This window comes from Doryrhamphus excisus, linkage group LG22 (assembly GCF_037039965.1).
Source record: "Doryrhamphus excisus strain RoL-2023G ecotype Guam linkage group LG22, RoL_Dexc_Guam_v1.1, whole genome shotgun sequence".
Taxonomy (NCBI): Eukaryota; Metazoa; Chordata; class Actinopteri; order Syngnathiformes; family Syngnathidae; genus Doryrhamphus; species Doryrhamphus excisus.
In genome coordinates, this window is record NC_136378.1 from 9,370,374 (window position 1) to 9,385,031 (window position 14,658).

The 14,658-nt window shown below is 40.1% G+C and overlaps 1 protein-coding gene across 3 annotated transcripts in view; it reads right to left on the minus strand.

Annotated features, from left to right (window-relative positions):
- The window catches only part of pdlim7 (PDZ and LIM domain 7), a 41,353-nt gene that overhangs the window by 24,084 nt on the left and 2,611 nt on the right, over positions 1 to 14,658 (minus strand). Inside the window, exons 1-3 of one of the 3 annotated variants that reach the window (XM_058063410.2) lie at positions 12,620 to 13,477; positions 11,403 to 11,501; positions 2,232 to 2,383 (exon numbers count right to left, since the gene is read on the minus strand). In XM_058063410.2, the coding sequence (XP_057919393.2) occupies positions 2,232 to 2,383; positions 11,403 to 11,498 (248 nt within the window). In that variant the 5' untranslated portion in view covers positions 11,499 to 11,501; positions 12,620 to 13,477. Of the gene's footprint in view, positions 1 to 2,231; positions 2,384 to 4,765; positions 5,231 to 11,402; positions 11,502 to 12,619; positions 13,478 to 14,658 lie in introns of those variants that run through there. The other 2 variants (XM_058063409.2, XM_058063411.2) reach the window with 2 other exon arrangements.

Below are 14,658 nucleotides of genomic sequence, written 5' to 3' on the forward strand. Positions count from 1 at the left end.
TGGCTGGGGGTGTTACCAATAACCCTGATGAAAAATCGGAATATGCTCATTAAAAAAACTAATATGCTGAGTTTTGTGTATGTTCTATTCCAAAGGCATCTTATATATATGGCGATACATAAAACCCCACACTTATATCGAAGATATACAAGAAAATTACAACAGCCGCTGTGTTAGATGAGAGTATAATATATTGTAATGTCGGAATGATGATGAGGCAAAATGATTGTGCATAAATCACACTTTACAGCAATAAGCTGCAAAGCTCTGCAACTATTCATTCTCTCTTGGGCTTGCTTTAAACTAGCAAGCAAATGCTGAATCATAGCTGAGAAGTATACATAATAGCCTGGATGCTAAAATTCATACAGTCATTTTATACCGCTTATCCTCACAAGGGTGCTGGAGCCTATCCCAGCTGTCTACGGGGGTCCCCAGCCAATCACACGGCACATATAGACTCACATTCATACCTATGGACAATTTGGAGTCACCTATTTTTTTTTAGCAGATTTTGGAATGTGGGAGGAAACCGGAGTACCCGGAGAAAACCTACACACGGGGAGAACATGTAAACTCCACACAGAAATGGTGGAATTGAACTCAGGTCTCCTAGCTGTGAGGCCTGCACGCTAACCACTTGGTCGCCGTGTAAATTCTAAAATTCATTCATTCATTCATTTTCTACTGCTTTTCCTCACGAGGGTTTGCGGGGGAGCTGGAGCCTATCCCAGCTGTCTTCGGGCGAGAGGCGGGGTACACCCTGGACTGGTCGCCAGCCAATCACAGGGCACATATAGACAAACAACCATTCACACTCACATTCATACTTTTAACATAACATGCAAGTTTTTGGAAATTAATTCATTAATTTTCTACCGCTTTTTTTCCTCACAAGGGTCGCGGGGGTGCTGGAGCCTATCCCAGCTGTCTTCGGGCGAGACATGTGAGACACTCACATTCATACCTATGGACAATTTGGATTGGCCAATTAACCTAGCATGTTTTTGGAAATATTGCAATATTATTCTGGTAACATTATGACTTTAAATTAGTTTTTTGTTATAATATTTTGACTTTAATGTTGCCGCAAATGCCACCCAAACCACAATTTGAACATCCCTGTCCTATATAACTATAATATTAATATTAATTATATTCATTCATTTTCTACCGCTTTTCCGGGCGAGAGGCGGGGTACACCCTGGACTGGTCGCCAGCCAATCACAGGGCACATATAGACAAACAACCATTCACACTCACATTCATAATTTGGAGTCGCTAAGTAACCTAGCATGTTTTTGGAATGTGGGAGGAAACCGGAGTACCCGGAGAAAACCCACGCATGCACGGGGAGAACATGCAAACTCCACACAGAAATGACCGAGGGTGGAATTGAACCCTGGTCTCCGAGCCGTGAGGCCTGCGCGCTAAACCACTCGACCACCGTGCCGCCCTAAATTCTAAAATATCCCATGAAAATAAAAGAATCTACAAGAAAATGTGCAAACAAAATAGAAGAAAACGCTGTAAACAAACTGCGATGGAAAGTTTTGCAATGAATGGTAGATTCTGGTTCAGCCGTGTAGAAAATCGAAGCACAACAAAGTGAGAGATTTGTCGGAGCGTATCAGCCTAGTGTGTTGTTGGCACGCAAACACAAAGAGATCTGGATGGGGGGAAAGTAGCCGAGCAACAGCTGTGAGCACAATTCCGCAACTTATTTCAGAATCACAATTTCTAAATGAGTCTCTTGTTTAGGACTTGACAAGCCAATACCTTCTCATTTTCTGCATATTGCTTTTTGGTGGGCGATATGTGGGGGTTTTTTTTTTCTACTTTTTAATTAAGTGTCCCATGAATCATTTTTAGCTTTGTACTCTAAAGAGACACTTTATCATTCAGGAATTTCTGGCAGGATTTCTGAGTGCCGCTTCTATGAAGGTCGATCACTTTTCATCAAAATAACACAAAGTACACTGGCAGAAAAAAACATGACTTGCAAACTATAACCACAATGATAAACATAATATAAAAGAAAAAGCTCTTTAATGGAGATAAACTGTAAAAGCATCATTTTTGATATAGCGCTTTAGATTATACCTAATGCTGTGACTGGTGGGTGCAGCATATTCAAGGGCATAGCTTATCTATTAGATAATGAAAGTAGTCATTGTTCTGTGCTGATTTATGCTCCACGCAGAGAAAACACACAAAAGTAAACCACTTGCCTGTTAAGAGTGAGTGCGAGGGAGTCCGACGCCGCTCTGATCTTGTTTTGCGCCTCCACGTGAGTCATGTCCTCTGAGTTGAGGTCATCAATGGACACCACCCAGTCGCCCACCCCGACACCTGCCTGTGCTGCCTTGCCGCCTGGGGTCAACTGGAAGGGAGAAGACACAAAATACAAGTTTTCACATATATTAAAAATATATACTTTGCTTTCATCTTGTAAGTGATTCTTTTCAAGGATTTTTAACATAATAAAAATATAATGATGGCCAACATGCACACAGTTAGATGGTGAACTCTTTGTAGTTAGAAACTACAAACCTGTTTATGACTTTCTAAATATGATTTTAACATTATTAGAGCCCCGTAGACATGAAATAACACCCCTATAGTCACTTTTATACTCCTATAATTCTGTGTTTACGCCACCTTGCACCGGCTACTACACAGGGATCACTGCCGGGACATAAGAGATGGCCGCTGTTAGCATAGCGAGCCAACGTGCTAACTCGTTAGCCTCTTCAATTTACTTGTTCTAAACCTAAGAAAGTTTTCCGACAGTGTGGGGAATAAGGATGTAGAAGGATGTAGAAGAAGTAAGAAGCCAAAAACGTACCACTTCCACACAAAGTGGGAGGAGATGTTTAACATAAGAGATGGCCGCTGTTAGCATAGCGAGCCAACGTGCTAACTCGTTAGCCTCTTCAATTTACTTGTTCTAAACCTAAGAAAGTTTTCCGACAGTGTGAGGAATAAGGATGTAGAAGGATGTAGAAGAAGTAAGAAGCCAAAAACGTACCACTTCCACACAAAGTGGGAGGAGATGTTTAACATAAGAGATGGCCGCTGTTAGCATAGCGAGCCAACGTGCTAACTCGTTAGCCTCTTCAATTTACTTGTTCTAAACCTAAGAAAGTTTTCCGACAGTGTGAGGAATAAGGATGTAGAAGGATGTAGAAGAAGTAAGAAGCCAAAAACGTACCACTTCCACACAAAGTGGGAGGAGATTTTAAATGACCAGCTTATTACATATTACCTCTCTTTCAATATTTTTGAATTAATAGGATGGAGAATCTTGAAAGTTGAATTCTGAGAAATACCCAATCTGCCCAAAAGAGAAAACAAATATATTTACTTTAATAACCCTATTTAAAAAAATTATGTTGTATAGAAGTTCATTGTACTCAACATTTCCAGGTCAACTTTTTGGCAATTAGACTAGAAATTGTACATTTTCTGACAATTTTACAAAAGTTTATGTGTGAGGTGGCACCCCTAAATCTCAATGGATTTCCTCAAAACTTTGCAAAAGACATTTTTATGTTCATTAGAAAAAAATGAAATGCCAGCCGAATTGATAATATGAAATTAAAATTTCCCATTCAAATATGATGCACCCTAATGGCCGCACACATTTTTTTCAATCCAAAAATTACATAAATCATAAATATAAATATGTGATAATACAAGTAAAATATACAGCTTATACCAGGGGTCAGCAACCCACGGCTCCAGAGTTGTATGTGGCTCTTCAGCCTCATTGTTGTGGCTCTCATCGCAATGCAAAGTATTTTTTTAACACCCGAATGGGAAATATACGCACCTTTGTAATTTGTTTTTAAAAAAACTGACTTTCTGTGAGACCCTGTACACGATCAACTCTACTTTTTCTCCCCTGAAGTACTTTGATACCCCAAAATTTCCTCCAAATCAGTCAGTCAAAATAAGTTGGCATCCATCACACATAAACACTGCACTTCTATTTATTGGATTCTGCTGTTAAAACTTGTTAAAATTTAATAAGATTCAACCTTACAATACAATATTTTTATCTACATAGATTTATAAGATGTTTTGAAATTATGTTTTGCGGCTCCAGTTTATTTTTCTTTAGTGAGCGTTGTTTTGTATACAGTAATTTTTTTTATATCTGTGCATGTCCATTGTTTGCATATTCTCATTTTCAAAACAACATCTGAAAATCCCTAAATTACATTCATGTACATCACATTATCTTACATCACGGGAGCAACAACAACAACAACAACAACAAAAAAGTTATGAATACAAAAGTCAAATCCGAGTTAATGTTCGCTAACAACACCTAATAATCAACTAAGGGGGTGTGTGTCAGAGTGTGTGTGTGTGTCTGAGTGAGAGATATTCCACTCAGCGCTGTGGTGTGGGGGGGGAAAGGCCATCATGATGTCATCACATGACTCATTGCAGATGTAACTCCAGATGATGAAAGCGGACCTTGAATGCCTCAGACAGGCACCACATGTCACACACACGCTGCCGTAATTTACTGGAAGAGCCATCCCGTTTTATCTAAACAGACTATAACCGGTTTTCACCGACAAAATGGTGACATCAAGACACAAGTCCATAATGTACGGCGAGAAGCAGCATCAAGTTCAGTAAGGCTGCTATCAACCAGCTTAATGAAAAACAATCCGTGTGTCAAACGCTCTGATAAGTGAAGTACAAAGTGGCATTAGATAAGAGCCGGTGCCGGGATTGCAGTCAAAACCTTGTTAGGATTACTCGCTGGTGTCATGGATCCCTGCAAATGTTGGCTCGTCACAATCTCAAGAGGACTCGGCAGTTCAATCGATATTTCCCCAACCATGTCCAGCTTAGCTATCATGCTCGCTGCTTTGATTCCACACATTAAACATAAACACTTGCGCCGGGGAGCAGGGAGCTAATATCTAAAAAGCGATGACAGCTCACTGTATGCCCCCACAAAGGGAGCCTGCCTCGAATCAAAGCATGTTTGTGCTAAAAATAGCACAAAACGAGTTCCTCTGAGGCAATTCTTTTACAGTCAAGTTAAAACATCACTTTAATTGCCTTTGATTGGCTCACTCTGGAAGCAGCGAGCAAGAGCGAAGAAAGAGAACAGCTTGTCAACTTGAAGAAATAACTTTTATGAGTTTTCCCGAGCAGAAAATAATGACACTGACACATGGGATGTATTCTAAAAAAAAAAGAGGTACGGCCCAACAAACCGCCGAGGTTCCCTGCTGACAAGACTTTACAACCGCACCGCCTTGTAAAAGACAATTCTGCCGAAATTAAATCATTAACGACACCCTACAAAATTTGCCTTGAGCCCTGGCAAGATCTAGGCTTAGTCTTGACTGAACCCCATGAAAAGCCAGACATGGTTTTGGCTTAACGGCGCATACATTCCAAAGAGTGTCTGAGACTTAAATGCACCTGCACGATGTAATGAAATCCAATACAAATACTTTTAATGTTACTTAGAGATACAGGAATTAATACAACAATCTTACATCTGGTGTTTGGTAATGGGGAGAGGGTGTCGAAGAGGAGACTAGTGATGTTGTAAAGCACGGGTCTCAAACACGCGGTCCGCGGGCCAAATGTGGCCCGCAGGACACTACTTTGAGGCCCCTGCCTTGATATGAAAGTTTAATGTTAGTGCGGCCCGCGCAAGTTTGATATGGATGCTGTATGGTATCATGTACCCAGAAAAAATTATTACGTTTCATTAATGTTCATGTTAAAGGTTAAATAACTGTTAATAGTTATCCTCCCTATCCGTGTGGAAGTGGTAAGTTTTTGATATGGATGCTGTATGGTATCATGTACCCAGAAAAAATTATTACGTTTCATTAATGTTCATGTTAAAGGTTAAATAATTGTTAATAGTTATCCTCGCTATCTGTGTGGAAGTGGTAAGTTGTTGGCTATTTTAAGTTTAAAGGAAATAACTTGAAGGCTACCGTTTAGGTCGCTAGCTCTCTAGTTTGCGAGTTAGCATGTGTCTCAAGACCCTGCAGTTGCGCAATATGTTGTAAATAAAAAGAGTATAAATGTGACTATAGTCGTGTTTTGTCATGTCTACAGGGCTCTAATAATGCTTTGTTCATTTTAATCTGAAAAAAATAATTTGTCCACCCACCAATTATAAGTGGTTTCTTAAGTTTTTATTATTTGCAGTTTTATTATTATTATTATATTTATTTATTTATTACTGATTGATTGTTTTTTTTTTATTCTTGAATAAAAATAAAAAGTAAGATATTTGAGAACCATGGAATGTTTTATCAGAGCTTTTCTTGTAGAAAATTGGAACCAAAGCGAAGTTTTTAAAAAAAAATTGTTATTAATAAATGCGTTTTTTATTATTTATTTTTTTATTATTTTTTTTAATATGTTTTTAATAAATGTGTTGTTTTTTTGGGGGGGTTTTTTTTGGAAAACCTGATGCGGCCCAGTCTCACCCAGACCCGAGCTCCAGTGGCCCCCCAAGTAAATTGACTTTGAGACCCCTGTTGTAAAGCCTGAGACGTTTGTTTGCACGAATGGGTTAAAGTCAGTGATGGACACAAACACTTGTGCTCGTGGCTCAGGTTCAGAATGCAGCTGCTCCCTCACTTGAGAAGGCAGAACCTAAAGTTGCTGTGCTCAGAGCTTTGACTAGTACAGGGGGGTGCGGAGGGAAACCCTATCTCCCCTCCGGCAGTTTGTCAACATGTTCTAGAGCGCAACTTGGACTTCAGTGGATCCCTACGAGCAAGGACCTAAAATAATAATAATAATAATAATAATGTGTGCATGATACACATGGCCACTTTCATGTGGGTGCAAACTGATGCCACAACCGTAAAATGGCGTCTTTATTATTGCAGTCAAGAACATCTATGAACGATGCTGCAAACTTGAGTTGTTTTGGGTTAAGTTTGTGAGTTCTACACTTTCGTCTGTAGATATACGCAGACTGGCCGTGTAACTGTGCACCGTCTCACTTTTATTATTTCCACGGCTATTTGTGGGGGGGGGGAGAGACAGTCTGTCCTTACATCACTCACAGGGGGAGGCAGCTGATGCAAACCCATAAATACCCCTCTGAGAAATGGGAAACCAAACCTGCAACTACGTGGCCACCTTGCGCGGCTGAACACCTTTGCGTTAACGCACCTTAAAATACGGTTGCACTGTAAACAACACATCTAACTCGCCGCAGGAGACATACCCGCCCACCCCCAGTAGGTACTGAAATATTCATCCAGGCCTCTAACAAGGCCGCTTCTCCAGAAGTGCACAAGAAAGTGTTTGAGTGTAGTGATCCAAAAACAGATGGCAGAGGAGTCAGACAATGACTTTGGCGAACAGAAAGAACGTAGACACATCCAGCTGTGGTAGTGAGACGTTCTGCCCTTTCTCCTTACTCGCTTATTGACATGACATCATCTGTAATTTCCTCCCAACATTTGATGTCAGATGACGGGACATGTGCTCCATGATAAAAAGCAGATGTTGCGCAGGAGGACGCGTATCATTTTATCAAAGCGTTTATGGAGTCACTTTGGCTGGAGATCTAGGGCAGATTGCAAGAAAGTCCCAGTTACCCCCAACCGGGACTCAACTTTGACCGAAAGAGCAATTTAATATCTTGCTTTACAACAAAAATATTGCGTAAATCCATGTCGGGATGCTAAGAAGTTGAAGAAAAAAAGAGCCTGCATCTCAGATTTGTGATATACAGGTGAAAAAATCTAAACTTTTTCTCCTTAATTACACATTTTAGGACTTTATTGTTTTTTTTGTCATTTGACGGCTTTTGAAAATAATATTTTCTTTAATATTCATTCATTTTCAATGCCGCTTATAATCATTAGGGTTGCAGGGGTATGCTGGAGCCTATCCCAGGCAAGAGGCAGGGGTACACCCTGGACTGGTGGCCAGCCAATCACAGGGCACATATAGACAAACAACCATTCACACTCACATTCATACCTATGGACAATTTGGAGTCGCTAATTAACCTAGCATGTTTTTGGAATGTGGGAGGAAACCCACGCATGCATGAGGAGAACATGCAAACTCCACGCAGAGAATTGGTCTCCCCGATCTCCTGACTGTGTGGCTAACATGCTAACCACTTGGCCACCCAGTAAAAAAAATTACTGAGTTTTTGCATTTTCATGTTTTTTTTTTTTTTTGCATTTTCTTATTTAATTGTATTTTAAAAATATGCCATAGGCCAATCCAAAACAAACGGTATCCCTGGAGCCTATCCCAGCTGTCTTTGGGCGAGAGGCTGCCAATCACAGGGCACATATAGACAAACAACCATTCACACTCACATTTATACCTATGGACAATTTGGAGTCGCTAATTAACCTAGCATGTTTTTGGAATGTGGAAGGAAACCGGAGTACCCAAAGAAAACCCACGGGTTTCCGCACAGAGATTGCAGAGGGTGGAATTGAACCCTGATCTCCCAGCTGTGAGGTCTGCGTGTTAACCACTCGACCGCCGTGCAGCCTGAGATATAGTAATGTATTTTAATATCTTAATTTGTCCACTGCTTGTTAAAAATGTTGCTAAATATGAGAAAATAGCACTAAAATGACATCACAGTCAGCAGTAGGCTGGTGTTAATAAGTCGAGGGCTGCAGGGCGTACCCCGCCTCTTGCAATAAGTCAGCTGAGACAGGCTCCATCCGCCTGCCATGTGACCCTAAACGGCCTAAGAAATATAAAAATGGATGAGTAGAGAGGTAACATCGTGGTGACCTCACACTGGGTTTGGACACTTTGAGAAGAAAAACATTTGTGGTTGAAATGATGACGACGCATTCCCGAAAGTAAAAGTCAGCATCAAAACAGTCGAAAATTTCAGAAATGGCATTTAAAATCAAATAATGAGGACAAAAAGCAGAGAGTTCAAGTTGGTGTCAAGACTATTTCATTTATTGAAGACATTTTAAAGAACGGAATGAACGGTTTTATTGTTTTTTTTGGTTTTCTTTTCCCCCGTCCTTTGTTTTCTTTTCATGAAAAGCACACTGATGTGTATTACAGTCTACAGTAAGAGGTCAGATGGGTCCCAAGCTGTTAAAATACAAGGATTCTTCCATAAATAAGCGCAAAATAAAAGTCACGTTTTTTTTCCTGACAAAAGAGACCTACGTGTACCATATTCTTGTCATATTGAGTAATACAAAATTAATCTACAATCTACTATAAGCCTTTTTTAAGTTAGAAAACAACAAACTGGGTGAGCATGGCTTATGTTTTGAATGTGTTAAAAGGCAATAATCAAATAAAAATGTATTTTCCAGTTCAGAAGGCAAGCGGATGCGGCTGGAGGGGCCCAGCAGAGGCGGCCAAACCCCGCTTTTCATTCAGGTTTTCAGTTAATAATGTAAGAAGACTAGAAATTAATGCATTGTGAATACAAAATGTTAGTTGTGGATACCAGAATTTTGTTCATGGTCTGGTAAAACAAGTATATTGGCTATGTTTGGCTAAAATTAAAAAATAATACAAAATACAAACATAAGCCATTAAAAAGACAATCCAAACTGTGAATGTAGTATTCAACATTGGTCACTAAGATATCAGTAATTGTTCAATGAGACAAGCACCAGTCATGATTGCTGGAACAACAGGTTTAAATGATCTCATAACAGACAAAATAATAATAACATAATAATAATCCAAATCATAATTATAACAAGGACCAGGACAAGCTAAAACTCACATAGAACACATTTATTTTCTCTGATTATATCTACTATATTTGGTAATACAAATGTAAAAGTGACTATAGGGGTGTTATTTCATGCCCGGATGGCTCTAATAAACAGGTTTTCTATGCCATAACTCGTACTTTGAGTACTATATTCAGTAATACAAATGTAAAGGTGACTATAGGGGTGTTATTTCATGCCCGGATGGCTCTAATAAACCGTTTTTCTATGCCATAACTCCTATTTTGTGTAAATGTTTGAATATTCTGTAATTAGAATTTAGAGAATTATGAACTTGCAAACAGTTAACATTGTAAAATTCTTGCTAGCTCTGATCTCAGCGACAAAGTATGATCGTGGGTGAGGGGGAGTCATCACATGGGTGAGGAAACGGAGTGTGGAAGACAGACATTACACACAGAAATGAGGCGAAAAGAGGCAAGAGGATTGCATTTTGGCAGCCACAAGGTGGATACAAGAAAAATCCCAGGAATGCTGAGAAAGCAAAGCTTCCCAGGCTCACAAACAAGTCGGGAGAGGGGGGGGGCAGAAGAAAGAGGGTGCACACAGCATGAAAACCTACAGGTTTACTGCTGCAGCTCTGAAATATACATGAAGCAACATGTCCTTATCTTTACCAGTCATTACCAGGCCATCAGCGTGACATACACAAAGAAACCTAATTATGAAGTGATGCAATAATGTATAATTGAGCAAAATAATACTAGAGTCATCACAAACAGCAACTAATTGCTATTTCACCTTTGCTGCAACAACAAAAAACACTTCAACCATTGATCTGTCAGGAGCTGTCACTTCTTATCATTTTCAGCATTTTGCACAGGCTTTGGTTCCATCACTCCGCATGTTCTTCAAAACATGTTATCTCTTTTAACTCACTGTCTGGCTTGAGATCTCATCGGCAAGCAGCCAGCAAAGAGACCACCCAGCAGTGCCGGAAGATGACTTGTGACCGTCATCGGTGACTGTGATTCACCGTCTACTTCGCAATGAGAAAGAGAAGGAGCAAGAAGTGCCAAAGAGGCGATGAGAGGAAACCATGTCACAACTTTATAACTTCTGAGCCAGAGGGCACGGGGAAAGAGATAATACCCACTGACCACTCAGTCTTTGGAACATCTCCAGGCCTGAAGGTAGAACCACTAACATTTACACAACAGTGTGCTTCGCTTGTCTACACTACAAAAATCCTCATTTAGGTGAAGAGAAATCATCAAATGCGCCATTTTACATCTATTTGGTGTGCGCTGGAGAGAAGAAACTATCTTGTCATGCGTCCAAAGGGAACATTGTGTTTCTGTTCGGGATGCCAACCAGTGAGCAGAGCAGATAGGAGACATGTACCGACAAGACCGACGATGTCACACCTCAATGGCATCCTACTTAGAAAATAGCACGACTAATAACAGTGCATCATGCGTGTTTTTCTTTTCCCTTATAACCATGTGACTTCCTGGCAACCATAAAGTAATTGGGAGCGATGCAGCGGTGCACTTATAAGGCCTGGAAAGTGGTCGGCGCTTTACTCAATAGCAACGGGGTATTTTATAGGGTATTTGCACAGCCAATCCCTAAAGGGAAGGTAAGAAACAAATGACGGCGTGTCCTTGTGACTATTGAACCAAAAAGTCTTACCCTTGACACGGTGAGGGGCATGCTGAAGTCCTTGCCGCCCTGCAGCCTGAAGCCCCACGGCGCTGGGCCGCTGAGAGTTACAGAGTACACGTTCATAGCCTGTTGGAAAGACAAAGATTTTGTTTGTATTGTATATTGTATTGTATATTGTACTTGAAGCCTTTGGTTGTGTATGTTTTACTTCAGTGCATAGTATGTTCGAACTAAAATAATATCCCATAAATCCATTTTTTATGCCGCTTATTCTCACTAGGGTCGCAGGTATGCTGGAGCCTATACCAGCTTGTTTAGGGCAAGAGGCGGGGTACACCCTGGACTGGTCGCCAGCCAATCGCAGGGCACATAGAGACAAACAACCATTCACACTCACATTCATACTTTTAACATAACATGCAAGTTTTTGGAAATTAATTAATTCATTCATTTTCTACCGCTTACACCCTAGGGTACACCCTGGACTGGTGGCCAGCCAATCACAGGGCACATATAGACAAACAACCATTCACACTCACATTCATACCTATGGACAATTTGGAGTCGCTAATTAACCTAGCATGTTTTTGGAAATATTGCAATATTATTCTGGTAACATTATGACTAGTTTTTTCTCCTAATATTTTGACTTTAATGTTACCGCAAATGTCGCCCAAACCACATTTTGGACACCACTGTCCTATATAACTATAATATTAATAATAATGATATTTTGAATTGGCATTGCACAGGCTGCTAGTTGGCTATTCCTTGTACTATGAGCAGGTCAGCATTCATATATTGCATGTAATACTACATACCTGAGAAACTACTGCCATAAATCAATTTGATAACAAGAACAGCAGTGACATTTAACAATATGCTCCAATTTCAATATAAAGTGAAGCAGAGCCAAGACATTTGCTGAAAGATAACCCGTGTAATAATCCATGTAATCATGAAACACCGGCCCGCTTTCAAAATGAAACCTTCTTTTGACATTTTGAAATGGTATACACAATCTCTCCAGCTGTTATTAGAAAAGGACAGCGGTGTCAAAAGAACCGGTCCCCCAACATTGGCTGACAAGCTACTAAATAACCGGGCAATTTTGAGAGCGCAACGTGAGACGTCGGGCTGCGTCATGTTATTTGCCGCAGGGGGGGTCACAGCTGGGCAACTAACCTAACCTCCGTACCTGTTCATCATCACATTACCTTTATTGGAAAACCGGGAAAACCTACCTTGTCCGCGAGGGCCCGGCCCGTAAGCCCAAACCTGGGAGAAAGCTAGGGAATCTGTAAGCTCAGGCAAAGCAAGCCGAGCCTCACTCTTGCTGGCAAGCCTCCCCCCCCCTAAAACTTTGTAGCTGCTACTCGCTCCACAGAGGCTATATAAGGAATGTAAAACTACACCAAACTATTTCAGCCCAACACCCACATGAGTCACAGAGACGAGGCGAGGAGGGGAGGAGGCTTGATGTGGAGCGGGCGATGTCGACTGCCCCGATATTCTGACAAATGTCTGCAACGCTGGGAATAAATGGACTGTATGTTTTTTTTTGTTTTTTTTTTTGTGGAGAAGCAGAAGGCCCACAAGTGAAGAGAGGGCTCGGGAGTCTAACACTCCTTTTAGAGGACATAAAGCACAATGCAACCAAAGCGGCAATTAGAACACGACATCAAAACTTTAAAGCAACAGATGGACTCGTTCAGGAGGGGGAATAGAAGTGTGAACAAAAGCAAATCTGCTCATTGAACAGAAGTTGGTGGAGTTAACGACTGAACCAAAATAATACAAAGGGGGTGGCGATTATTGTACACTACCTGGCAACAAAAATTTGATACTTTCCTTTGACACTGTCAGAAAGGTATTAATACTTTATTGTTGTAGTATAGTTTGCAATGAATGTGGAACTGCTTCTAATTTCGAATGGAAAAATACGACTAATGGTAGCGCCATGTGTCACACTGTAAACAACTGTAAAGCTGACATTTGATGGCACTATCTACAGCAAGGGTCTCAAACACGAGGCCCCTGCCTTGATATGAAAGTTTAATGTTAGTGCGGCCCGCGCAAGTTTGATATGGATGCTGTATGGTATCATGTACCCAGAAAAAAATATTACGTTTGATTCATGTTCATGTTAAAGGTTAAATAACTGTTAATAGTTATCCTCCCTATCCGTGTGGAAGTGGTAAGTTTTTGATATGGATGCTGTATGGTATCATGTACCCAGAAAAAAATTATTACGTTTGATTAATGTTCATGTTAAAGGTTAAATAACTGTTAATAGTTATCCTCCCTATCCGTGTGGAAGTGGTAAGTTTTTGGCTATTTAAGTTTAAAGGAAATAACTTGGAGGCTACCGTTTAGGTCGCTAGCTCTCTAGTTTGCGAGTTAGCATGTGTCTCAAGACCCTGCAGTTGCGCAATATGTTGTAAATAAAAAGAGTATAAATGTGACTATAGTCGTGTTTTGTCATGTCTACAGGGCTCTAATAATGCTTTGTTCATTTTAATCTGAAAAAAATAATTTGTCTACCCACCAACTATATGTGGTTTCTTAAGTTTTTATTATTTGCTATTTTATTATATTATTATTATATTTATTTATTTATTATATTTATTTATTTATTACTGATTGATTTGTTTATTTATTTTTCATCTTATTTTGTGTAGAAAAATAAAAACTAAGATATTTGAGAACAGTGGAATATTTTATCAGAGCTTTTATTGTAGAAAATTGGAAAAAAATTTTGTTTTTAATAAATGCATTTTTGGGGGGGGGGGGTTGAAAACCTGATGCGGCCCAGTCTCACCCAGACCCGAGCTCCAGTGGCCCCCAAGTAAATTGAGTTTGAGACCCCTGATCTACAGGGACAAATAAGTGCTGCAAGCTATGAATCCAGCAGAGGCTGCTGTCTACCAAGTCAATTCACTTAACATTTTCCAGCAGGAAGATGCTTTGACAAGATGTTATACGTTTTGTATGTACAACTACTGTACACTGCATGACTGTAATTGTTTTATATCATGTGAAACAGTATTGATAATGTGTTATCCGGTAATCCCTCGCTTATCGCTGTTAATTGGTATGCGATAAATGAATTTCCGTAGTATATGAATCCATGTTCCTAAACTGAATATTTTTGTACTTGGAGCATTGAAAACCTGGTTAAAACCTTCTAATACTTTAATATATTAGAGCCCTGTACCGCACGGGGGACGAGTGGTTAGTATGCCAGCCAGGATAGGTGAATTTAACCGGCATAGAAAATGCG